General features: G+C 46.7%; 1 protein-coding gene across 1 annotated transcript in view; it reads left to right on the top strand.

Moving 5' to 3' along the window:
• Window positions 1-26,897, top strand: part of LOC106741153 (nuclear pore complex protein Nup88) — a 67,707-nt gene that overhangs the window by 38,832 nt on the left and 1,978 nt on the right. Inside the window, exons 2-7 of the mRNA XM_014612868.1 lie at window positions 8,726-8,895; window positions 24,444-24,557; window positions 25,330-25,516; window positions 25,740-25,840; window positions 26,041-26,233; window positions 26,521-26,681. Of these exons, the coding sequence (XP_014468354.1) occupies window positions 8,726-8,895; window positions 24,444-24,557; window positions 25,330-25,516; window positions 25,740-25,840; window positions 26,041-26,233; window positions 26,521-26,681 (926 nt within the window). The remainder of the gene's footprint in view (window positions 1-8,725; window positions 8,896-24,443; window positions 24,558-25,329; window positions 25,517-25,739; window positions 25,841-26,040; window positions 26,234-26,520; window positions 26,682-26,897) is intronic.

Genomic DNA, 26,897 nt, shown 5'->3' with positions numbered 1-26,897 from the left:
GTTTCCCCCCCCCCCCCCCCCCATCTGCCGACCCTCTCGCGGGGGATGATCGTGACGCGGATTTTTTGCAGGCGATCGACGTCGGTCGCCTTATCGTCTGGCGAATCTAATTATTGCGAAATGACTGTTCACAAGCGACCCCGTCCCTGGAATCGTGATATACTGAAAAAGAAATTCGGCAACAACTATCAAGATTTGATTAAACTTAGTACATATACTGTATTGTAATATCATGCGTTATATACGGTAATTAAATAATTCGGTTGCAGTAATCAAACGATTTAGTTAAAATGACTTGACCAAATCTTTATTATTGTCATCAAATCCTTTCTTCAGTTTACAGATTAGCTCGGAAAGTAGAGGATGAATCTTGCCGTTTAATCGCTCACTTCGGCAACTCGTGAACTCGACTTGATCGAGTCATCTCTGACGCGACGATAGAATATTCCCATTGAACATCCTGCAGTCGGTGCCGGTAATGGCGAACGAAAGAATGAATAACTCGCCATCGGATCGAAGAAACTCGAATTCTATGGTAATCAAATGGCGCGGCAGGTCATCGCGCAGGGCGATATGAATTTCTCCCTTCCATCCCGGCGACGATACCACGCTCACAATTGCCGCCGCCAGTTCCATTCGCGCGCACCCATGCACGAGCGAAACGTGCCACCGCGCCTCGAGGCTTTACGTTATTATTTTATTAAGTCGTAATATAGAGAGACGACCGAGATGTTTGAACGCTCACGCGCTGTGACGGCGCTGTTACATACAGGGTGCTCCGGAACTCTCGCACTTTTTCTCGATACGAGGCGGATACGGGAAGTTGCGCTGGAAAATGCGACAATTTCAGCCCCGGAACCGTCGAACTGGCGAATCTGAAAATCGCGAAACGGCAAGCGAAAGTTCGCCCGTTCAAGTTTGACGTTTCGGTTCATTTCGCGTAGGCTTCGCGAGGATTTTCACTTTTAGCGTCGACCCATCAAGATATATGTAACGTCACCGATACGGAGAGAAGATCGAAACCCCGTGACTTCCGCGACACCCCGTACACGCATACACACTTCGGCTTGCTCTCTCGCACACGTCGGATGGCCTCATGAGCCACGGTGCTTACCCATCGTCGTGCCAGCCAAGCCACGCAATTCCGCAAAGTATGCAGATCTAAGAATTCAAATGGCCGCCCTACACCGCCCGTAAAATGACGGACAATCGCGCTCGTAAACCACTATATTAAAATTCTATATCGTCCCCCCCCGTTTGTGACCGCGTCACCTTCCGTCCTCCGAGCGTCGGCTCGCCTCCGCGTCATCCCCGCGTCGTCTCCACGCGCGTCCGCTTTTCCCACCCCCGGCCCGCGGTGCGAGGATCCGGGCGGTAACCCTCCGCCGCCCACCCACTGATCCTTACATTGTACGGAGTTTGCGGACCATTCACCGGACATGGACGTTCGCGTTTATGCGCGTGCAGCGGTCATGCGTGCAAACATTGGCGCCTCGTGGCCGAAGTATAAAATGAGCGAACGCGTCCACTTCCGGAAATGAGCCCCGGGGAAAAGCGACGGACATCGCGTCGCGCGGAAAGTAAGACATCAAAAGCTCCAGACCGGGCTGCTGCGGTTGGATCCTTTTAGTCCCTCCTGGGTGATTAAGTGGACGCGCGCGTACGTTTGTCAATCTGTGAAATACGTGTTCGTTATCGATGCTAAATCACTTGAATAATTCGATATTAGAGGCTCTCACATTAGATTCGGCCATAGACATGTGAGGTAGACTCACCACACATGTCCTGGTGGAACGAAAAGAAAGAGGCAAGACAACGAGGAATTTTTTCTCTCTTTGTCTGCGCAGGTAGGATGGGCAATTTATTTATTGACAGCCATTGACAGAGATCGCACAGATTCTTGCCTAAGAAAGATCTTTTTCGCTAATCTTCTTCCAATATTCGCAAGCGCTGCATGTCTTTATATTTAAATAAATAGAAAATTTACTGATTATACGCGACAGGATATAATGTAAATGCATCCTTAAGATGCATTTAGATTACATTTACCAACCATTGTTGTCATTAATGTGCGTGCAACAAAAAACATTTAACGATTACTTGTTTCTCTGTCCGTTTTGCCAAATCTAGCTTATATCATAAGCATTAAACTATACACATACTGGAAGAAACGCACTTTTATCTTCGAGCGATCAGAGCTATGTAAGAGAAATGCTTGAACGGGTATCCTCGTCGGCATATGACGAGACGACGCGTTCGTTCATCTCGAATCTACGACAACGACGAGAATCGATATGACATTTTCGCAGACGTCCACGAACACTTTCGGCCGCCGTGTCGGTCGCTTTGTCGCTGTGTGTGGAGTCTGCGACTGCTCACCGGACATACGCATTTATGTGCATACCGTGGTCATGCATGCGAACATTGGCGCCTCGGTCCTCAGATGCTCGGCTGAGTGGGCGTACATAAAATATGCATATCTCCACTTCAGAAAATACGAGTATATCAGACGCGCCGGAAGATGACCGGAGCTGCGCAGTGATGTCGAAAGGAATTTTACTTCACCGGATTAATACGCAGCTGGAAGGAGCTCGCAGCTTTTGTCGTCTGCATGCGTCGAATGCGCGGGACAATTCACGCGGATAAAAAAATTCCACGAGCAACGGAAACGTTTAAATATCTCGGAAAATGCTAGATTTGGCTTTCCGAGTAAGCGTCCTTCGTGGATTTCTTTCCGACGTGAACATTTCAGTTCACTTCTTCAGGATGAAGTGCGACCAGGGATGCTACCTCTCCGGGTTTCATCCCGGAGAAGGGGACTAACTTTCAACAGAAAAATGACCAAATGAAACATACGAGCGTCGGGCGAGGCCCAATGATATCGGCGGATTCTTTCGCGAGAGGGTGCCGGAAGCGAGCGGCGGTAATGGCAATTACATCGGCGCATATCGCTGATTCACGTGTGTGCTCCACGTGTGTACGCAACGGCGAGAGCGTATACGCAATAAGTTAATCGCGTTAGCGGCTCGCTTGATTAAACGAGCGATCAGCCTGATGGCTGTCCGCCGTGGGTGCGGCGCGGTCGGGCATTAATACAAAACTCGATTGTCATTCGTCGCCTGACCCCGCGGCCCCCTGATTACGTCGATTCATTAACCGTGGCTGTCCCGCCGTAGTCGGAGCCGCGCGTTATTCCGGGGGCCGAAAATCAACTGACCTTTATCAACGTTCCATCCTACCGCCGAAATTGTCCGCACGCGATAAAACGCCGTAAATGATGCTCCGCGATCGATACGTCGCCCAAGTAAAAAGAAGTGATCCATCTGTGCGACGGGGGTAATCAACATTCAGCGAAATACGAGAGAGAACCGGCTCGTTAGTCATTATTAACGTCCGCTTTTATGAATGTTAATGGCCATTTGAAGATCAAACACTGTGCTATCTGTAGATTACGCTTCGAGTTACTCACTAAAATTATTTCACATATAATATACAATTTTTTTTTTCGTAATCTTACTTGGCCATATTTACGCAAGGGTCTAGCCCACGAAATTATGATTTTTGAGATTCTGTTGTTACCAAAAGGATACATCTTTTTACGAAAAAAGATCCAAGCCTTATGGGTGCTTGAAGTCAATTAAAAAAATAGTTTTTATTTTTTTACTAGCTGTGCCATTTTTTATCAGTTACGTCTTTTTTACTTATTGTTTTAAAGGTTAAACTTGTCAATGAACACCGTTAGAGAAAAGAAAATGGACCATGCTGGACTTTTCGAACGATTGTGAAGAACCTCGTGTATCAAATTTTTATCATCATTTTTCTCGAAACGTCTATTACGACATATCTTGGAAATTCTTAAATAATCTATCGAATAATTCAGGTGAATGATTTAGAAGGTTAGCAAAATATTTGGTACTACGACATGCGATCTGTTATCTACATTTCGCTTTTCGTAACATGACATCGCGTCCTACCGTGACTCGATTAATAATCGTCAATCGATTCCGCATTCGCTGAGGTTGGCACGACGAAGAGACAGCAGGACAAGACGGATTTCGACGTGGACGAATGACGCCTTCGCGCGTTTAAAAGTTTTCTTCTCGTTAAGACGTATTCCCCGGGGTCGTCGTCGGCAGGACCTAACGAGAGAGCGTCGTGTTCCACGCTGTTGTCTCTCTTTCTCTCTTTTTTTGTCCTCCGCTCACTTTCCGTCCCTCTCTCTCTCTCTCTCTCTCTCTCTTTTCCACTGTTAGAAACACATTTATTAACGGCAGCTCGGCTCATCCCGCCGCTAAGTACCGGTAAGAGAGTACCATCCCTGTTGCTTTTCCTCTCACCGAGAACCTTCATTCACTTTGGGTAGCTGTCTGCCGTCCCATTCGAAGCAGAGGAAAAAAAGACGTCGCATTGTCGACGCCTTATTAATTCGGAGACGAGGGTGAGAGGAGGAGGAGACGGCTGCAGGAGTCGACGAGCGAGGACGCCGGAGGTGTCGCGGGGAAGAAGGGTCCTTTGAAGAAATTAAAAGAACAGAGGGTATAATGTGAACACATCCATTCCCCGCCCCGGTCGCTCGCCTCTCCGTCGTCCTCCGCCTCGCTCGCTTTCCTTCTCTCTTCGTGCGAGAGCAGGACGCATTAACATCTTGCTGCGAGGTCTCGCTAAGCGCCAGTCAGATAGACATCTCGAGCCTTGTCACGGTTTCTTAAAATCCGACTTATATTTCGAGCTTTTCCCCCTCGACCTATCCTCTGAACGTTTTCCTTCGCTTTCGCCGAGGAAACCTCTCTTGTTCCATCTTCAACGCACGGGAAAGCGAAGAATCGTTCGCTGGTCTAAACGACAGAACTCTCGCTCGGTCAGTAAGGGTAATTTCACTTGATTAGGATATAAACACAAGATGGTAATGTAAACGCGCGCGCAGATCACATTGTTGTGTAAATTGATAAATGAACATCCTCCCGTTATCACGATCGCCGGCGTGGCGAAGTGTATCATATCGTATCATATTTTTACGCTATTCGCATAAAGCGCCTACGTTTTACTTCCAATCGCAGTGCCGTAAGTCGCCGTTCGAGCGGCCGCCGGCATTCGTACCGATTCAAATTCAGTAATACGGTGCGTTCCCGCGGACCCGAAAAGAGACATACGGCCATTTCGCGTTGAGGAGCGGCCGTCGTAATGTAAGGCATCTGCGTAAGGATGGCAAACGAGGACGTTAGCCGAATAATGCAAAGCAAACCCGAGCTGAGATATAGTCCAGCATTTGTTCATATTAAGGCGCTGTCACGGCTCGCAATGTTCGCGTGTCGCGCTGTTCACCTCCCCCTTTCTATCCGGCGACATTTCGGCCGCGTGCCTGCGTGTGTTTTGAAATTATATAACGCGAGAACGCCCGACGTCGTTAGTCAACTCGCGCCGCATCTCGCTGTTAACTATGTGTATCTTGAGCAGCCGTTACATCGCAATTTGTCAGGGGCCGCTGCGTGGCGCAATTCCGCGCGTTAAGTTGCGCGCCCGGCGCGCGATATTTCGGTCGGCCGTGACAACTCGCGTCCGGGATTTGTCTCGGACCGATGTTTGCCGAGCAAACAATGAATAAACGCCGCGGCATGGGCGGAGGCTGATGATGCATCGAAAATCGCGATGCGTTCTTTTCCGGACAATGAGAATTATCAGAGACGACGACGATTGGGGTGCGCGCGATAAATTATACTTCCCCGAGAAATCATGTCCGAGCAGAGACTTCGAACGGCGAATCACGTCGTCGTCGTCGTAGATGCGATCTGCCAGTCGCCTGGTTGATCTTAAAATCGTTCAATTCAACGAGAAACGAGATTCAGACTCGTCGTCTGGCAGGCAGACTTTGATCATAAGTGACACGCGCGACTTTACGGTAAACCTAAGTTCTAAACTAATAAGGCAACACCACGGTGGCACGATCGAGAGCGGGACGGGGGTGGAGACGCCGATGGAAGCAGAAGGGTCCAAGTTTCATGGAGCTGCGAACCGGGTCACCGATTACGACGCTGATCGTCTGCGAGAGACAACCAAATTGGATAAGTTGAAGGAGCGGAATCTTCTTCGTCGCCTATGGGCCCCATTAAACTCGAAGATCTAAACCGGATATCCTTTATCTTTGATTTCTATTCACGTATCTTGAAACGACATTGTGTCATCAAACATGAAAATACTTGCTCGTACGTAAAACGTTCCGAACGAAATCTTTCAAAACCGTTGAGAAACCAGCTCGTTCAATTATATTACATTTTTATTCACAGCAGCAATAATTCTCCCCGTAAATCGCGTTAAAATGAAAGTTAAACGGTGTTTAACTTGAAAACTTTAAGCAGCAACTGATGTATCCTTTATTTTCGCATGTGAATGCAAATATCTCCTTTCGTCCCTGGAGGGATTATAGTATTTCCTTTCTTTTTACATTCACATCTCCCCGAACTCGCTTTATCCGCTCACGGGAGAAACGTACGTCGCGTTTAAGATCGACATTACCGGGAAAGAACTATCTCCGGCAGAGCATTGTTTCCCAGTTCGAGCTTCCGCGTCGAAAGAGGTCGAAGAGAACGCTAGGCGGTTGGCGTCGGGTGTAAATTTGCATTGAACGAAATGAGGCGCTATGGGGCATTCCAGTCCGAAGTTAATAGCTTCCCAACGATTAACTGTATCTCTCCAACCACCTACCATCCATGCCCAACCCTCTTCCTCACCCTCCCGCTCACTATGTTTCTCTCTCCCTCTCTCACTCTCTTCTCTCTGTTCATCCGTTGCTCGCTCACCCTCTCGCTCAACCCTCGTCCCCTTTCTCTCTCTTCCGCCACACACGTCCTTCTTGCTCCTCGTCGCACGCGCCACGTCCTAGCTACCTATATCGTCCCTCCTAATAATGTATGTCCCAAAGGTCGCGAAATAACTGACTTCGTCGGGCTCGACCGGCGACGAATATCGCGGCCAATGTCGGCCGATCGACTCGTCGAATAGCTGAATTAGATGCAAAAATCACGACGAGCCCGATATCTCTGAGGCCTGTACGCTTTTCATCGCGATTTGATTGCGGCCTTTGTCAGTCTGACAGGTCATCGACAGCACGCCGGGGTCGGAAAAGGCAACGCTGCTGCGGCAGCCAATAGTTTCCAGGCGCGTGAAGGCGCCACGGGGGTTATAGGGCATAATTTAGTGGACAGTTTGATATACAAACAATCTTTAATGAAATTCTTGGTGTTCATTAATAACGCATTACAGCCTCGCGCGCCGGTGTGTCGGCATCGGTACCCGGGAATCCCGTTCCCTCTCCCTCTCTCTCTCTTTCTCTCTCACTCTTCCTCTCCTCTCGCTCTCCTCCTCCTCCTCCGCCCCTTTTATACCCTACCATTTTCCTACTCATACTCCGGTGCCACCGCTTCCGCGCGTACCATCGTCCGACACCCTTTATCGCCCTGGCTTTCAACCAACCCTCTTTCCACCATCGGAACGTTCTCGATGAACCACCGCGCGAATATGTTACGTATTGCCGCGGTGGCTCGATTTCTGATCCGATCGTGTGAACGCAAATTCGCGTTTTTTTTTTCTTTACTCATTTGAATTGACGAACATATTACATCAATTAACACTATTTCATTCTCAGCGTATATATGAAACAAAGTAGAATTGTTGACGGATGAAACGAAGTTCCGTCTCGATCACGATAAATTGTATAGGAGGTGGAGTTCTGTTGGATTAAAATATTTTATGCGCATCGGAATACTCTCGTTGTTACATCTCATTAAAACGAGTTTTCCCTTAAAACTCATAACGTACCTTAGGCGAGTTTATTTCATTTCCCGGCCCGTCTGCGCGTTCTCGCGAGGGCATGAGTCGAACCGGAGACACGACACTCGATATATCGAGACGAAGGAGTCTCCCCGCCGGAGAAACCCGGGGAAGAACCAGCCTCTGGGTAGGAAAAAAGTAATTGCCCCTTGATACACGCCGATACCCCTCCTTCGGGGATGCCGCCTCGTAATGATGTTCACGTTGGCGAACTTAGTTCGAAATTAAATATCGGGGCAAGGAGGTGAAACGGAGGGGAATGTCGAAGAGGAATCGGGCGGTCGCGAAGGAGGAAGGGAACGACGCTGCGCACCTGCCTTTTTCCCGGGGCGGCACGATAAAAATCAAACTGGAAAACAAACGAGAAGCGGGATCGTATTATAAAGTTTTTTAATCGATAGACGATGCGCGTCTCTGAGGGGGGAGCGGAAGAAGCGGTGGGACGGGGGATATCTCGCGGTTGGGTAGATAGACGGGGGTGGAAAATGAGAGAGTAGAAAAGAGCAAGAGGGAGAGAGAGAGAGAGGTCCAAAGAGGAAACGGCGCGATCGAGCGAGGAATCCTGCGGCGTGCTTACTGGCTCGTGTAATAATGAATTTATACCTCGCGCGAAAACGCTTTCGGAAGTGGCGACGTGCCACTTTTCTTTCTCGCCTCGCCTGCCTTTTTAGAATTTTACTTAATGAAAAGATCCCGGCCAACGAGATCCCTTTTACTCAGAGATCCTTATCTCGCGGATTCACGAGTACGTGTCTATCGAGGAACGCAAGTGCGATTCTAGTAGCGGCAAGGCACACACTCGATCTTAGTATGAGCGAGATAAGTGTATAAATATTTGTATTAATAAATGGTAACAGTAGCCAATTATTGACAGCGCGTTTCTCGCTTTTCTTGTTCACAGACGCTGCAGCCGACAGATCCGCCAATCTTCGATATCACCAATGTGCTGATAAACGAGACAGTGACGCAGTTGGCATTATGGGGCAACTTGGGTATCTCTCTCATAGAGCTGCCGAAGCGATGGGGCAAGGAAACCGTTTTTGAAAGCGGCAAAGAGGATATTCTCTGCACGTAAGTACTCATTCATCCTTGGAATATTCAGATTGCTTCCGTTCAAAATCACACTCTTTGCGAGAGCATCTTTAACATAAACACGAAGCTCCATAAGAGAGTTCACATATCTTCTTCTTCTTCTTCTCCTTCACACATAAGTTATATTAATATTTTATAAAAATATTAATATTTAAATATCCCATAAGAAGTATAATGTGTATATATGAATCTGTGATTTACATTTTTCTATAATAATACGTTTGTGGAAAATACGATGAAAATAGACTAATATTTATCAACGAAATCAATCAATCAATAAAAATTCACGGGAATCTACAGTGAAATAATAACATCAGCGACAATATCGGAATGACTAGTCGTCGATTCAATGATCGTCATCCACGAGGAGCATCTTAGCGAGTCCGCGATCCGGAAAGAAGCGGGTGCCGCTGAAATCCGACTCGTAAAAACGGAGATAAGGTTAGCGGCGGATAATAAATCGCGCTATCTGCCTTTCCCGTACCGCCGTCGCCGACGCCGCCACCGCCACCGCGTCTCCCGTAGGCGTCCTAATATCCTGTAATTAAGAGGGTGTTACGGTGACGCCCGGGAAACCCCTTCGGCCTCCCTCTTATGGAATTAAGGTGGCTTTACTCGGTTAGTTTTCAAAAGTTCCGGGGGGTCAGGAAGCACCGCTGAATACTAACCGCCTCATCAACGACACATGCCACCCGAGACTACTGTCTCGCGTAACATTACCCGGTGGTGTGCCATCGCCACCCCCGGCTTGCGTCCCGACCCCCGGCCGTAATCTTTCGGGCGATTAGAACGTCGCGCAATTACGAGCGCCGTTGGAGATTACGCTCGTCCACGCGTCGCCGAGCCGTGGCGCGCAGTCGATCGTCGTCAATCGAGACACCTTCGAACGCGCTTCCCGCGTCCACCGCCTTACCCCTACCGACCCCCTGCTGTAATTTCACCCCGATAATTCCACTATCGATGGAGTTACGAGTTTGAAATCGAGTTTGAAATCAATTAATGTTGGGACGGAGGTGATTATGTTGTCTGTTGCAATCTATCAGGGTCTTGAAAAACCAACCAGTCTAGCACGATATTTCCAGGAGCATTTCGATGGAGCTCAAAGGTAAGGAGACTGTACAAACAAATTGACGTTGGTAAATACTTTTAACCCATAAGTAATTGCGTTTTTTTTTTAAGAATAAATCAATTGATGTTTATAGCTACACTGAGGAAAAAGTAAAAATGTATTTGTGAAATATAAGGTTTACCTCATAGAAATAAACGTTTACTTAAATATGGCGAAATAAAATTTTATTCCTAGCAAATAAACCAATTAATAAGAAACTTAAATGGTAAATACTTTTAAAAACGGTAAATACTTTTAACCCATCAGTAATTGCGTTTTTTGTTTTAAGAATAAAACAATTGATGTTTATAGCTACACTGAGGAAAAAGACGTAAAAATGTATTTGTGAAATATAAGATTTAATTCACAGGAATAAATGTTTATTTAAATATGGCGAAATAAAATTTTATTCCTAGCAAATAAACCAATTAATAAGTTAGATATATCTCACAAAAATATATATTCCGTCATCACAGTCAAATTTTTTCTAGTCAATGAATATCGAAGAAAATGTTACAAAAATCATCTGCTTTGCAAAATTTCAATTTCTTTTTCTCAGTATAAGATTCTCAAGTGTTATTGACGCTACTTCGCTAGATCCAGAAGTAAGTGGTAAAAGTGTCAAGAGTAGCGTCGCAGGCTAAAGCAAAACCAGGGAAACATTCGTATATTCATGCGTTTGTGGGTCAGTTTGACCCTCACGCGTCCACTTACGGTTTAAGGGATAAATGTATGTGGTATTCTAGAAGTATCCTTTAAGCGAACATTGCGGTATGAAGTTTGACATTCGTGATCTGATGAAGAGATATTCGTGTCTCGACGGTGAAGGTGGGTATCACGCGGAGCTACGGAGAACTCGCTGGCTGAATTAAACGGTAATTAATAGCAAAATACGATGACTCTTAATCCACTGGAGGTATAAACGCGAAAGGGGTAACCGCTCGTTTTAAGTCATCCTCCGCATTATAATTTCATAATAAGCTGAATTCAGAATAAATGCAGGTACCTTCCCTGACTTCCTGCTAATTCGTAATTCCGAACTTTTTCCGGAAGCGAACGAACCGCTCGCTCTTCGAGAGCGAAGGGGAGAGAGAAAGAGAGGGGGAAGAGAGAGGATAGGGAGAAAGAGAGCGAGGAAGAGAAGAGCGAAAAGGGAGAGGCACGACCGACCGCTGCTAAACAAACCGGCCAAATTAAGAGCGGCAGTTTGCGCTAAAGTTTTTTCGTCGTTTCACTTAGGCGATTTCACCCGGCCTCCGGGTTCGAGCGGATTTATTAAGAACGCACGTAGCGCATTATGCGCGCACACCGCGCGAAAGATCGCGCGGGAACAGTTTCTAAGTGAGTCGCGGCCATTAGAACGAATCTCGGGGATTTAATGTCCCCGCCACCTCTGCCAGCCGGCTTAAATAAGGCTAAATGAAGTTTATGCGTTATTGCCGACGGAACTTCCGGTAGACGCGACGGCGCGGCCTCGCCGAGGGCTGAAATTCCGAGCGCATTATCATCTACCACTTTTAACCTGGCCGAACGCGTCTCGCGGGTGGGAGGAAATCGATCGGAAGCGGGAGATTTCTTGATTACGTCGTCCCAACTCGGAAGATTACTCGTCACGTGTAAGACTTACGAAGCTCGCTTCCGGCATTGCGTAATTCAGTGACACCCTTCGATTTCATTTCGCGCCGTTTGTGGAATTAGTATTGTTCGATTTTTAACCAGCGCGACGGTGGGGGTTAAATCGCGATCATAATGACTGCAAATCGGTGCTCAGGAAGTTCAGGAGGCGACCGATGTCGGACAGGTGATGTGACGGAGCTTCGCTCGGGCCGTCGCCGAGTTACAGGCTGACTTGGCGTTCGTTGCAGAACGTCGGAAGGAATAATGAGAGCGATTAAAAATGCAAGGGGGAACTTCCGATAGGTAGCTCGACGTCCTCGTCGCGCGTCCTGAAACCGAATAACAGGTCCCGCGGCTTGCTCAGCGGGGGAGGATGGGCTTCGGATTAAGCAAATGGCGGCAATAATAGTGATTATTCGGATTATGATATCAGAGCGCGAAGTGGGTTCGCTCAGACTTACCGGCAGCCACTAACTGCCGCGCCGCCAAATCCTGACTTCAAGACACCGGATTAAAACTATTACCACTTCGTGGCACCCCTTCGGTCTTTCATTCCGCTTCACCCCGCACACCGTCCCTCGACGGACCCGCCCGCCTCGCTCACCTTCGCGGCAGGTTCTTTCGCCCCCTTCTTGCCTGTTTAAAACGTCCCAGAAGATCATGGAATCTGCCACAGAGCTCGTTTTCGCAGGATAGTTTGTCACTAATATGAATCTTCGAGATGGCCGTATCTAATATAGTACAAAATTAAAATTTGTTCATTTATCATTTCCCCAAGCTTTCCCTTTACACGATTAACGTGAATCGAATAAGATAACCAGATAGTCACGACAAACGTCAGATGCCGTGAACACGAATGCTCGCAGACGGAAGATCTCTCACTCTCAACATCAGTATAATAGACGTGCTATTATAGACAGTGAGCAACGGTATATAACAGTGAATAACAATAGTTCAGCCGCAATAACAGTTTACCCAGTCCCGCGAAGCAGCGGCTATACTCGGCCGCGGATAATCGCTATAGGAAGTAAGTACAATTCCTACCGCATAATGCGGTGCCGCGGTGTGGTGTGGGCGAATCGTGCAACACCGTCGCGAGTCGTGGTATTAATTCGACAACGAATTGCGAAAGCGGCGCCATTTCGCTCGGCGCGGGAAGATCGTCGCCTCTTGGTTGGCTCGCGTGGCTAATTATTGTTTTAAGGATTACCGTTATGTGTTTATTATGCGGCCTGGAGGACCTTACCCTCCCTCCGTGCCCCTGCCGCCGCCCTCTTACCTGCCTTAATATTCGGTAGATTTCAGCTTCTCCGAGAGAAATCTACGCCGCTTCTTCCCCCCCCCCTCCGCCCGCTACCACCCTCCCTTCTCCCTCGCTAAAAGTCAGCCTACGTTTATGAATAATTCTCACCTCTTATAACCACCCCCTCCTCTCTGCGGCCCCCTTCTTCCCGACCGCCCCCGCTACCCCATCGCAACCTTTACCCAATCCACTCGCCAGCACCGCGAGCGAGCGCATCTCGCCGAACCACCCTCGGAGTATTCGCCTCGTAAACCCCTAATGCCGGCTCTTCATCTGCGAGCTTCCAGATTCAGAGCTTCGCGGAAGCGAGCGAGTCGCCGTAACGCCCGCAGCAAGAAGCGGAAAGTAGATAATGGACACACGCGTAATTACAGGTACGAGCGTTCCCTGACTAATGACCTTATTAAGAAGTTCTTCGTGGCGGATGTGATTTCTCCGTCTCGCGTGAGAACGTGAGATTTCGTCGTCCTTACGGATTTCTTCACGATGCGAATGCATCGCGAGTCGATGATCAGTGGAGCCTTCCTCCGATCGTGCAGGAAATATGACAAAAAGAAAGAAGCTACATAAATATATCGCGTTTTTAATTAACCGACAAAACATACGGTAAAAAACATACTTGTGTTAACATCGGTCCTTGTTGAAGTTTTTGTGTTGAATTTTTAACATATTCGTGTGTTAATTCAACATGTGTAAGTGTTAATGTCGATTAGCATATCATGGATATTATAATTTTATAGACGTGTTATGGATATTATATATAATTTTATGTTAATTATGTTATGTTAATTTTTGACGTAATATTTGTATTACTTTTCAACATATTCACCTTAAATTAATACAAAAATTTGCGTGGACCGTTTGGGACACGTGAAATGTATTAAATTTAACATAAATTTTTTTACTGTGCACATGTGTCTGAAATGTACAGAGAGGAATAAACGTTTCTGCTGTGCGTTTTCACTCTCTCGGGACTTGAAAACCTGAACGGCGAATACGGTATTCTATCTCGAGATTTCCCATTGATCCTTCGAGAACTTGGCGAAATTCGCGGGATTAATGTGGAGGCAAAATTTCGACACTCGGCTGTTCCCGCGAAATGGTCGCGAAATTTATAGCTCCGATCATCTTTACGGCCGCGTCGGCGTTTAATAAACGATAAAATCACGCGGGCGAGCGATATCGCCGGCGGGCGCAGTGAATTGAATTTATACTTTTTTGATCGAACAAAAATGCGGGATCACACCGCGCGCGTTCGGAGCGGAAGAAATATTTGTCTGGGCGTGATGCGCGCGGGTAATGTTTATGGCGGCGAAAGAGCGAGTGGATGTGTACGCGCCGGCGACTATTTTATATCTTCCATGCGCGCGACCACACATTCCTCAAAATTTATATTAAAAACCATCGTATCGCGAGTTACCGTTTTGCACGGTGTAACTGCCAGCTCGCGCTCTTTCCACGCGTGCTACCAAAAATATACTCGGCTGCATGTCTGTACCTTGAAACGCCGTTAACGTATTCCACAACGTTCGTTCACGTTTCACCGCGCGCGTTTAACGGAGTTCTCAACGTGACACCGATACGGACGCGCTCGGAACGTTCGTTGCGTTATTTAAACTAAGCTATCCGGCGTGATAGGGCTAATCCAAATGGATCCCGGTGTCGGGCGAGCGCGCCGATTCAAGCTCACGCCTGTGTGTGGTTTGACCTTTAAAAGCAGGTGCGAAAACGTGGAAAAAAAAAACGGTATTTGCCGAACGAGCGTGCGTGTCCCCGCGTACACTTGAAACCGCTTCGGCTGAAAGACAAACAATAAAGAAGACAGATTTACGAGGCGCCATAAAGCTCGCGGGCTAATCTGTCACCCGTGCAAGCTCATTTATTCCCGAACGTGGAAATACCGCGCGGGTCCGCGCTGCAGAAACGGTCAATCGGATCGCGCGCGCCAGAGAGAGTTCCTCGAGCATATGTTGAACGTGCTACGGAATATTTCACCCACGGGCTGAATCTCTCACCCCTTCGGGCGCGCGCGGGGGTGGCTCTCTCCTATCTGACCCGGGCCGCCGGCCTCGGGCGGGGCGGGAGGCGGGCGCGTTTATTTAAAAAATGATTTAACCTAATGGTTTTACATATGTAATCCCGATATAAACCCGCGGCTAATCTCGGACGGCCACACGCGGTGGTGCGCGCACTCACACAACCGCGCTCGCGCGGAGGGAGCAAAGAGGGAGCGAAAAAGAGGGGAAGAGAGAGAGCGCCCCGTCTCCAAACACACGACATCTACTGCACCCTCCGTATTCCACCCCCCACTTTGGATTTCCCCTCGTTTTTCTACTTTTTTTCGATGAGCAAGCACTAACGAAAATCACCGGCTTGCCGGTTGTTTTCGGTGGCGGGATCGCCGGAGGAGCGCGCGCGGGAGGAGGGTTGTTTGCGGAGGCCGAGCATAGGGTCGCGCACTGCACTCGCGCACGGGATGATTTAGATGGTCCCCGATGATATCCACGCCTTTTGAAAAATGTCGGCACGCCGAGGAAAAAGCGTATAAGCCGTTTTACGGTTTACGTGTGTCGCGCTTTATCAGGCCGGCGCGGCCTGAAACTTTATTGCCGGCCGAACGATATTTCTCGTCGAATCAGCGTTAACGAAGGAGTTGAATTACGAGAGGTCGCGCTGAATTAAAAAGCTCGCTGTCACCCCCTGTTTAATCGGACCGCGTTTGCCCGCGATAACGGCGGAAGTGTTCGTTTTTATCTGCCGCGCCGTCTTCACGCGCCCCGTCCTCGAGATATTCGCTCTTTGTCCAGCGGTAACGCGCCCGGATTTTGACCGGACTCAGCAGCCGAAACCGGGCGTAGATTCAATAATTAAATGCCGTTGTTGATTTTCTGAATTAATTCTCGAGGAAGACAGAGGAAGGATAGATTCGTAACCGTCCTGTTCGGGTCTGTTTGACCCGATATCACTTTTACTTTTCTGTTACAGTTTTGTGTGGTAAGTCAGCGTTCTGGCATTTCATGACCTTGTTTCATAGCTTAGTTTCAAATTAATGTTCTTGAGCTATGAAATAAAGTCATGAAAGGTCAGAACCGCTCATTCATCGCATAAAAATGTAACAGGGAAATAAAAATGAGCTCGGGTCAACATTTTTATCATTTTCTTGATAATTATTGGTCGATTTGAACTGATTTCATTTGTATATTGATGATCATTAGACATCTTGACTCTACTAAACCCTATAAGCATACAAGTTTATAAGAAGTAGAATTCCAATAACGTTTCCAATCTTAGTTTCTTATTATTTTACTGTGGATTAAAACATGATTGCCCATACGTCAAAATTAATTCCTTGTTCCTAATTCTCTATATATTTTGTTCCTTATTCCTTTCATTGTGTTTAAACTCATAATACGCGACTTCATCGATCACGATCTTTTCAATTATCGTGATTCCAATTATATATTTATGCAGATTTGTACGTTCATCATCTACCGCCGTCATGGCTACCTGCGTCTAATCAAAGAATTCCGGGAGTCGCTCACTGGAGAATTTAAATACGCGAGACGCGTTCCAGCCGCCGTCGTCGTTGTCGTCGTCGTCGTCGTCGTCGTTTCGCGTAACGAAATAAAAGCCGTCGGCGAAAGAGAGAGAAAGAGAAAGAAAGAGGCATCTGTCGGTTCTTTTAATTACAGCGGTACGTGTGCTAGCCACGGGCACATTCTGGGATGCTCAGGCACTCCTGTTCTCGCGCTCCGGACTCGGTATCCTTTGTTTGCCGTGTCCCATCGTGGCCGCGTCGCTCGCCTATGCTCGTTCCCAGCACCGCGTTTCGTGCCCGAAGACGCGCGTTCGCGTGACGAAAACTCGATACCACGATTTAATGCTCCGATTCATCAACTGTAGAAAAAATACGCGGTATTGCTCGGTTCGATCCTTCATCGTCTGAATTTTTACTTGAAATTAACAACAACTTCCATTATATTTTTTTTTTTATACTGATCGCAAATAAGGATTTCCTTACACTGAAAAAAAGCTTTAGTAATAAATACTATAATTTGATGAATATTTGCTGATCAAATATTTGATTATTACAACCAACTAATTTAGCCGTGTATACTAAATATACAATATACGGAACTACAATACTGCATATACAGTATACAGAACAAAATTATTTGATTGCAATCAAATATTTAGTTGGCAAGTATCCACTAAATGTTAGTTCTTATTACCAAATGCTCCTTTCGTATACTCGTTAAATCAATAGCAAACCGTCAATCGCATAGAAAAATCTATTCAGTTGACTTAAACAAAATTTGCTTTGGATCTGAGCAAACAAATGTTTTGATTGTGAGAACTAAAATAATTGATTCTCTGAAACCAAACCTTTTCCATTTTCGTTTGAGGGAATCAAACCTTTGTTTCAGGGGACCAAATTTTGGTCCTCACAACCGAAACATTTGCCCATATCCGAGTTAAATTTTGTTCGAGTCAACTAAATAGTTTTTTCACAGTCTTCGCGAAAAAGCGACGCTTCAATCGATGTCGCATTCCCGGATTAGCCGTTTTCTGATAAGACTTCTAATCAACGCGTATCGAGCGCGTCGCCTAATTATCTTGCGTGACAAGCCGCGACGCTGTGCCGCTGCGGCGTGTGTTCCGCCGCGCGAGAGATATCCGGCGAGATACCTCTCGCCCGGCACCCTCGTCACCCTGCGCGGCGAACGTGGCGCGCTACGTTGGGGATAAGTGCCGGCGAAGATCGAGAACCGGAACGTGTCGGGACACCGGCGCAACCGGGAAGCCGGGTACCGGGTGAGAGGAGCCGATGGCGGCAGGGCGCGCGATGGAGACGCGAGCGACGCGACGACGCGACGCTGCCGAGGCGCGCCGCGGCCTCGAGAATTAACGGGCTTAGTTGCCGACGCAGGTGTCGTCGGGAAGGCGAAGGAAGGCAAGCGAGAGTCGGGATGAATTACGACGGGAGCGTCAGCCAACGCCAGGAGAACGTCGGTCGTTATATTTTGCGCAACATCCCGATTTTATGGGCCGCCCCCCGCGCCCTCGGACGAGCGCTGTCTTCCGTGCCCTCTCGCCGGGGAGAGAACGCGAACTTCCGCTGTAACGCGGCTGTTGCTCTGTAACGAGCACCGATGAGCGAAATGGGGTGAAGCTGCGCTCGGCAGGAAGAGCCAGATCGATCGGCGATCGAGAAAGCCGATCGCTCTGAGCCATGGGACCTCCTCCCCGCTTTGAGAGACACTCTCGATGTGTTAATGTTCGGAAGAACGCGCTGAACGACACGTCTCACGTCGAACGCTATCGTACTCAGGCCGGTGTGCTAATATAACGTGACATCGAACGGTCAATTTTTTTATCATCGAGAATTCAAATTCACCTTAATGCGAGCGACGTCGCGATCATTTTATTTATTTTTATTTTTTTATCTATCAGTTTATTATTTTCATTTACTTACATAGCGTCATGTCCGTTTTGCGACGTGACATCAAATGCCATCATGTTAAATTTAACATGCTAATATAATTTACTTATTTATTTATTTATTCAATTAACGGGAATAAAACGATATGCAATGCGAATCATAGGACGTAGGAAATTATACAAAATAAAAAAAATCAGAATACGGAATGTAAATACGGAAAAGGATAAATGAATCAGCTACACTGAAAAATCCATTTAGTTGACTCAAACAAGATTTGGTTAGAATATGCTCAAATAAATGTTTTGGTTATAAGGACCAAAATCTTTGGTTTTCTGAACCAAAGGTTTAGATCTCTGAAACCAAAATGAGAAGGGTTCGGTTTCAGAGAACTAAACCTTTGATTCAAAGAATCAAATTTTGATTCTCACAACCAAAAATTTAAACATATCCTAGCCAAATTTCGTTGAAGTCAGCTAAATGGATTTTTCAGTGTATGGTGAGTAGAATTAATTACAATAATATCGCACCGGTCGGCCAATTTTTTATTATCGAGGAAATCCGCCTTAAATCCGCCGATCAATTTATTTACATAGCCTCGTGTCCATCTCGGTATTTCAGAAACGATCGGTTTTGCAACGAGCCGCGATTAATTAAGATCTCCGCAGCCTCGTCGGCGATCTTCCTTCGAGCTTTCTTGATAACACGAGGCTCCGTGTCCTTGGTGCCTTGCGTCGCGCACAGCCGGGTTAACGAGTAATGTCTAATCTATGCATCCGCTTATCATAATGGTCCTCGTTATATCGCGAGCGTAGCCCGGCAAGTCCGGAAGCCACCCACCCTCGCCGCCGACCAACCCCTTAGTCTTAGCCGCCCCTTTCTCGGCGCGCGGCGCGCTTCCGCGAGAACATAATAAAAATATTCCGAGTAACTGAACGATATTACGTCATTACGGGCTCGCCCGGCGGAATTAAGCGGTTCAACGTTGTCCCCGCGGGGGGCTCGAAGTACATAATCGCTGTACAAAGGGTGCAACGCCGACGTAAAAGCCACGTGACAGCCCGTTACGTCGACGTGCAACACGCGCGGCCGGAGATTAAAAGCCGCGGAGAGACTTCGGCCGAAACGAGGCGCAAGTGGGTTAAAAATTGTCCGACCGAATTACGTCTTGGGGTTTACACGAAGAGGGGAGGATTCGCTCGGCTTTGGTAGCTCACGATTTCCCGATGCGATCGTTTTGGTTGGAGGGTGACGTTTGGTTACCCTCCAGTTTCTACTGTCTCCCTTGAAACGAACAGGATGGGAATCTATCCGTTGGCCTCTTGGAAAATTCAATGATGCGCCAATCCGCGATGAATACACGCACGATATATAACTAAAATCTATTTCCTAAATAAATAATACATTTCTTCGAGCGAAATTTCACTCGAAAAGCAGAATGACAGTGATTTGCCACTCATATGGGATGAATTCTCCATCCTGAATCGTGGAGAAAATCGTACATAACTCTATGGTCACAAATTCTTTTTGATCGATTGAAACATTTACTCAATTAGATCAAGAATTCACTTTAAGCTTGGATTGGACATGCTATCTTGTGATTCCAAGTTATACTTAGTTTCAATATTTTCATTACTGTTTCGAGTAAATTTCCATTCATTTTGAGTGGGACTTCTTTCCCAAAAAATTTACAGAATACCGAGGACTTGTTTCAAAAGAGAAGGTAGGAACTACACAGTAAAAAACATTTTGTTCTTGTGTTAAAACCAGTCCTTGTTAAAAATTTTGTGTTGAATATTGATATATGATATTTAATATTTTTTGTGTTGTGAAATAACACAATTTTTATGTAAGTATACGTTTAACATAAAGATTATGTAGTTTTAGAGTTTTTTTTTTTTTAAACAACATTTGCCATCTATTAAATCAACATATTTTGCATGTTAAATATCACATAGAGATGTCATTGTCTTCTATTCTTTGTCTGCCGCCAAACGCGACACTATCGCGTCAGATTATGCTGCACATGTTATGAGGTGAAGTATATGTATAGTAAAAGACGATGTAGTTTTGTAAAATAATAAGAATTATGCCTCGTGCAACAACGACAACATGTTACATGTTTAACTTAGCACCAGAACTACCATATCGTGAGACGCAGAATATTATTAGTTCATGTGCGTAGCATATTTGTATGAACCGAAAAATGTAAAAATAACATTTTTTAGTTATATTTAACATTAATAAATAAATATGTAATTTACATAAATGTTATTTCTATATAAAATTTGCTTATAAATAGTGTCGAAGTGTCACATTTATTGTGTTAATCTTTGACGTACCACTTGTATTACTTCTTAATACATTCACTTTGCGTTAAACCAATTGGAGTAGGCCGTTTGGATCATACGAAATGTGTTAAATTTAACATATTTCATGTGTCCCAAATGGTCTATTCAAATTTTTGTATTAATTTAACACGAGGTAAGTATGTTGAAAAGTAGCACACAAATATGATATCTAAAATTAATACATTAATCAACATTGAAGTATAAAATATGTTATTTTAACACTCGCGCATGTTGAATATCGACACAAAATGTTGAGATAGCATAAGCACAACATGTTGAATTAATACACGAATATGCTGGAAATTTATCGCAAAAATCTTAACCAGGGCTTGTTTTAACACAAGTACAAAGTGTCCTTTACCTAAAAACCATCGCATCGGGAAGCCACAGATCCGCGGGGTCGAGCGACGCGGGCAAACCGCCCGGAAAATCATCCGAGGCGACACGCGCCGTGGATACGACGTCGTTGGGCATCCTCCAAATGATCGAATTAAGTGCGTATTCCGCGTCCGCTACAAATCGTCGTAATTTCGCGAGCTCGAGGGCGAAATACCCCGGTGCGCGAGGAGAATAATGACAATCTCGGCGGAAACACGCGAATGCGGCACGGCCGGCCGAAGCGGGCGGCGGCGTTCTATTAAGCTAAAATCAGGGCCCGCGCCGGCTCTCGCAGCGTCGCTCTAAATTATTATAACGCGAGGAGATCCGCGTACCTTCGCGGACAATGAAAGGTACACCGTAACGTCGCGACGTTTGTTTTGTCGGCCTCGGCGCGGCGGCGGCCCCCGCCGCCGCCGCCGCCGTTGCCGCTGCTCTCGCGCTCTGCGTGCACAACGATGTGCTCTCGCCTACATTTCGTATATTTTATTATTACTCTCGCACTTTCCGCGGCTGGACACGGTAACGTTGGCAGGGGGTTGGTTGACGGCGGTGGTTAGCCCGTGGCCGTTATTAATGTCCGCGGCATGCCAGAAAAAGCGAGCAAAAGGCCCGCGCCCGGGGAGAAAAAGATAGCGGGCATCGGGTATCACCACCACGCTACGGTCTCCGGGATACAGCCCCTCGCTTCTCTAACCCTCCCCCCCCCCTCCCACCTCCCCCCGCAACACCCTGTACATACGTCCCGCGCAGAACGGCGACACGGCCACCACCGGCACACAAGCGCCAGGAGTTCTTAATAATTGATAAAAATGTACGCACGCACCGGTAAAGAGGAAGGACGGGAGGCAGGAGGGCGGGAAACCGGCAGAGAGAGAGAGAGAGAGAGAGAGGGTGAGAGAATGGCAGAGTGAAGAGGTGGAGAGGCACACGGGAGGAGGGAGGGGGCGGCAGGAGCGAAAAAAAGGGGCCAGACGCGCGGGCGGTGGTGGCTCTCTCACCCCATCATCGCGGCTCCAACCCTCCTGCGTCCGCCTGACTCGCCGTTTCGTTGACAAAGGCATACGCAACGATTTATTCGCACTTTTCACCGCGACCTCTCCCGGGAATTTTTCTTCGTTCTGTCACAATTTCGGAATTATCAGAATTTATGCCTACCCCTTCGCGCGCGCTCGCCCGACGCGCTCCACGCGTGAGCACACGCGCGTGTTCTGATAGGTATTAAGCTGCCTTGATTACCTCGGCTTGCCCGCGGAGATGCTTTCGTTCGATGGCGCTGAATATTCCTAAATAAAATGAATGGCAACAGGACCAACGCATTTAAGGGCGCGCTCGCGCAACCCCCCTCGGTCGCGTGTTCGATATTCGTCGACACCGCCGCCGAAAAAGATCCGAAGAGAGCGCGTCATAAATACTCGTTTTTGCTCTCGGTCGTATTAAATAGGATAGATATTACTCTCTAGGATCTATTCGTATTCGTGAAGATCGCGCGAATGTTTGATTTAAATAAAAACGCATCGGACCGGATCTCTCGAGGCGCCAATCATGTTTTTGGCAAATAAATCGACCAGAGTAGGAGTGCCAATTTTTCGACTCAGCTGCTCAGCTTCAGGCGTTTCTTTGATCTTCATCTTCTGTTACGGTTACATTGACAATCTCAAAGTGTGAATAGATCGTAATGCCGGGAATTACCCCAAACCGAGAAAGCAAGTGCATAGTTTATCGTCCGATCGTGATGACGAGTCGGGACGGCCTGTAGGAAGAGAGCTTGTCTCAAGTCGGGGATGCCGATAAAAATATCTAATAAAGCTTGAATTCTCCTGGCGATGAGCGCGGCCTGGTCCACGAGGTACCGCCATCGCGACTTACCGGAAATTTCTCGCCGAAAACAAAAGAATGAGAGGCCGCGCAGCTGCTCGAATCTAATTAAGAAATTCTTACACGGCAGTGCCGCGCATTCTGCCACACCCTCGTGTCTCGACCTCACCCCGCTCTCTCTCTCTCTCTCTCTCGTGTCCGGGGCACGTCTAGAAAAATTAAAAATAATTTTCCTACGTAAACGTATTAACCCCGGTGGCGGTGGCTGGGGCTTTTTGCGCCACGCTTTTCTCGCAATTTGTACAAAGAACGGCACGGACCTGACTTCAAAGTAGATCTTACACGGTGTCGTATCATTTTATTCTAGGAACTTCCCTGCGTATTACTTGTTATTGCGTTTAAGTCACCGCCGCTACCGTCATGGCCTCGTCCACCCTCTCATTTAAGATTCCGAGATGAATTTCGTCATTTTTCCCGTAAATGGGCGAACGAAATAATAGCGTCCACGTAGAGCGCGGAAGATTATGAACTCTACGCATTGGGACTAACCAAGCGAGGCGGAGTGTTCCCGGAAGAAATATCGGGAATTCGCAAAGCCCAGAGAATCGTCCTCTCTGATGCAGCGCAGAAGCAGCAACGGCGCCTTGACGATAGTGAACGTTCGCAAACGTAAATGTTACTCTCTTGAAAAATGATGTCACACGGAGGACGCATGCGGAGGCGTACCTGATACAAAACAAGCAGGTACCTCGGCGAGGAAATGTTTTCGGGTAGTGAAAAGTCCCAAGATAGAAAATGGGAAATAACCGGATAAATTGAGTTGAGAGAGCTCTCGCACGGCCCGAGCCGTGTTTCTCCGGAGTCATATATAATTATTATTGCCGCGGTGGAAATAAATTTGGAGATGATTCGGTGGTTACACCCATCGGTCGAAAGGCACAGACCAAGCGAGAGATAAGCGGCGAACGCTCTCCCCGTGCCCTCGTCTTTTCTTTCTCGGCAATAAATCCCGGGGAAAAACCTATCTGGATTTTCTGCTCATCCTTCCCGACGCTTAACCTAAAAATTCATTAGATTATAAAGCCATTAATGCTCATCCGCGCGGCCGAACGCGTCTCTCCTTGCTTAGGCGCGAATTCAACTTGGATCGATGTCTCACACTCGTGGTATCCCGACCGTGTTCCTCTCGTTGTAATCACGCGTGACAAACTGCAGCCCCGACGCTTGTTTTTTTAATTATTTTTCATCTTTTAATTAATTGCGAGAAAGAGAGAACGTGCGCGCAGTGTAGACTGATACAGATGTAGAGTTTATTCCTCCAAAATTCCTCATCATGATAACATTTGATCTGATTGGCGAGTTACTTTCTTCAGTTTAGATCATCCATTTAATTATCGGCACTATAGCGACTTTGTTGCAGGAGAGCTGTAATTTCGAATCGCTCGATCAAGACAAAATCGCTGCAATAAACGGAGCACGTTGTATCGCGTTACCTGCGCTTTCTGCTTTCAGAAGTCACAACTTCGGCGACTTCGTGGCAACCACAGAAATTCAACGCGTCCGATGGCATCCGGGCTCGACGAGCGACTCGCACTTATTGGTCTTAACATCCGAGAACTCCTTCCGGTAATTACAAGGCAATCACGCGACTCGATCCACCGTTATCAATTAACCGGGATATCCGTATTTTCTGACTCGCTCATGTAAGATAAAGATACCAATGTCTGGACACGCATCTAATCTTAACTCTGGACTTTCCTGTTGTTTTGGTTCTTAAATACGAATATTCAAACTTTCAACATAGAATACATTGACATGCATTGAATATATATTGAATATATATAAAAAAATGTTGGTTATACTAACCAGAAAAGGAGCATCCAGATGCATTTTGGCACTGAAGGAAATCGAATTTCTGGTTCTTATGACCCGAATGTGGTTCTTATAACCAGAAATTCGGTTTCCTTCAGTCAAAATACATCTGATTGTTCCTTTTCTAGTTGATACAAGCAAACTTTTTTTTTCCCCCTTATATTTTTACTTTATATTACTCGTGAGGAACCGTCGAGACTTCGCATCTCACCTTGCACCGGCACCGTCGATCGAGCACACGCGCGCGCGTGTGTCGACGCTCCCGAGACAAAAGCATTTCGTCCTTTCAGCCGCGAGAGCCCAGCATCCCTCGTCATTATAATTATGGAAAACTTGCGAAACCCCCGCGAAGAGCCGCATAACTTAAGTTCGCGCGCGTCTTTAAAGTCTTCGCGTTAGACAGGGCTTAAAAGTAAGAAAAACGCTTGCGAACTAAATGAAACTTCCGCGGGCTTTGCGCGCCGAAGTATCTTGAAAAAAACGTCGCCGGACCGCTGACCTTAAGCTGCATTTAACTTCACCGCAGTTTGTACGATTGCGAGCTGGGCGGCGCACCCAGACTCGTAAAATGCTGGAAAGTCGGCCGCGCGCCCTCGTGCTCGCCCCGGAAGATCCCGGACTTCACTTCCCTCGGCGAGACCGCGGTGGATTTCGATTTTGTCACTCCCACCTTGAAGAAAGCGGAACTGTTCGCCGACAAGAACATCGACGAGGTACGAACCGGCGAGCTTTCGCATCCGCGAGTTCCCAACTAGCAAGTGACGTCATTAAAACGTCATTTGACGTCATGTTCTTATTTAAGTTGGTTTTCCGAGAAAGATTCTTGCTCTTTCTCCGTAATGTTCGAGACGTCGAATCATCTTCGAGATATCCTCGATATCCCGATGTCGGTAATCAAGGTTGAAATGTGTGGCGCAAGACGTTCTCAATTTTTAGGTGAAAAACGTCATCGATTGGAATCACATCGAATGGCCGATCCTGATCCTTCGAGGAAACGGCGAGATACTGATCGTTCACGGGAACATCTTGTTGGAGAAGTATGAGCGAAGTGTCTTTTAAATTAGATTTATATATGATGTAATTATTGGATAATTTTCCGCGATAAGAGAACACCATCTCCTGTATCTATATGTTAATGAGCTCGAAAGAAATTTATACCATTTTTGACAGGGACGAGCGAATAGTGATGCAATATCTTCTTTCTCGTTCGACTATGGCGCTCTAATTGTGCTTTCAGCTATGAGGATCCGGTGGTGCTAGGCTCGCTGTCTATGTATCCACCGAGCGACGATAATTACGGGATAGATTCATGCTCTATCATGTGCCTGCAAACTACCCCGCCGATAGTGGTCATCGCCATGTGCACCGGAAAGATTTATCACGCGATACTATTGCGCGAAATACTGGACGACGACGACGACGACAGAAAGGTATGGCATATGATAAATATCGGCGTAACATAACTTTGTATATCTCACTCATTAATTCTAGTATAGAAATGAATCAATTTTACTATAGTAATGAAGTGTTCCTGTCAAGTATAAAACACGCAAATTTTTCGTTGTGTCTTTGCTTGTCGCTCAATGGTAACACCAAGTTTCGTAGCAACGCGTTAATTTTAACGTTTTAAGAAAGGATTAAACCATATCCCGCTATAAACATAAATTCTACAACTGATATCTCTTCTTTTTATCACGTGATCGATCCTTTTCTTCAGACTTGGTCGCAATATGGCTCAAACTATAGCCTTCACACGCCGGACGATGCGCTCTACGTCTTTGAATGTGTCGAACTAGAGCTGGGTCTCCTCTTCACGGACGATGATAAAAAATACAATTGTCCCGTCTATCTTCATGGCGATAAGGGCAACAAATCGAGGTGCTAATTAAAAAGAAATGTGTGCAAGATGTATATGCGGGATGTCTCGGATCTATCATAACTTTTTTCATTTATATTACTTCTTGAGATAATTTTCGCTCGTGGCTTCTTTGAGAGAAGCTCCTTACCTTTTCTCGGCAAAGGCAGCGATAATTCCGCCTTGTGTTATATTTTTTGTGTCAATTATTGATCGATTATTCACAAGTTATTTATTAC

This window comes from Dinoponera quadriceps, unplaced genomic scaffold (assembly GCF_001313825.1).
Source record: "Dinoponera quadriceps isolate SergipeBrazil2010 unplaced genomic scaffold, ASM131382v1 scaffold555, whole genome shotgun sequence".
In the NCBI taxonomy this organism is placed as follows: Eukaryota; Metazoa; Arthropoda; class Insecta; order Hymenoptera; family Formicidae; genus Dinoponera; species Dinoponera quadriceps.
This window is presented reverse-complemented; position numbering and strand designations above follow the sequence as displayed.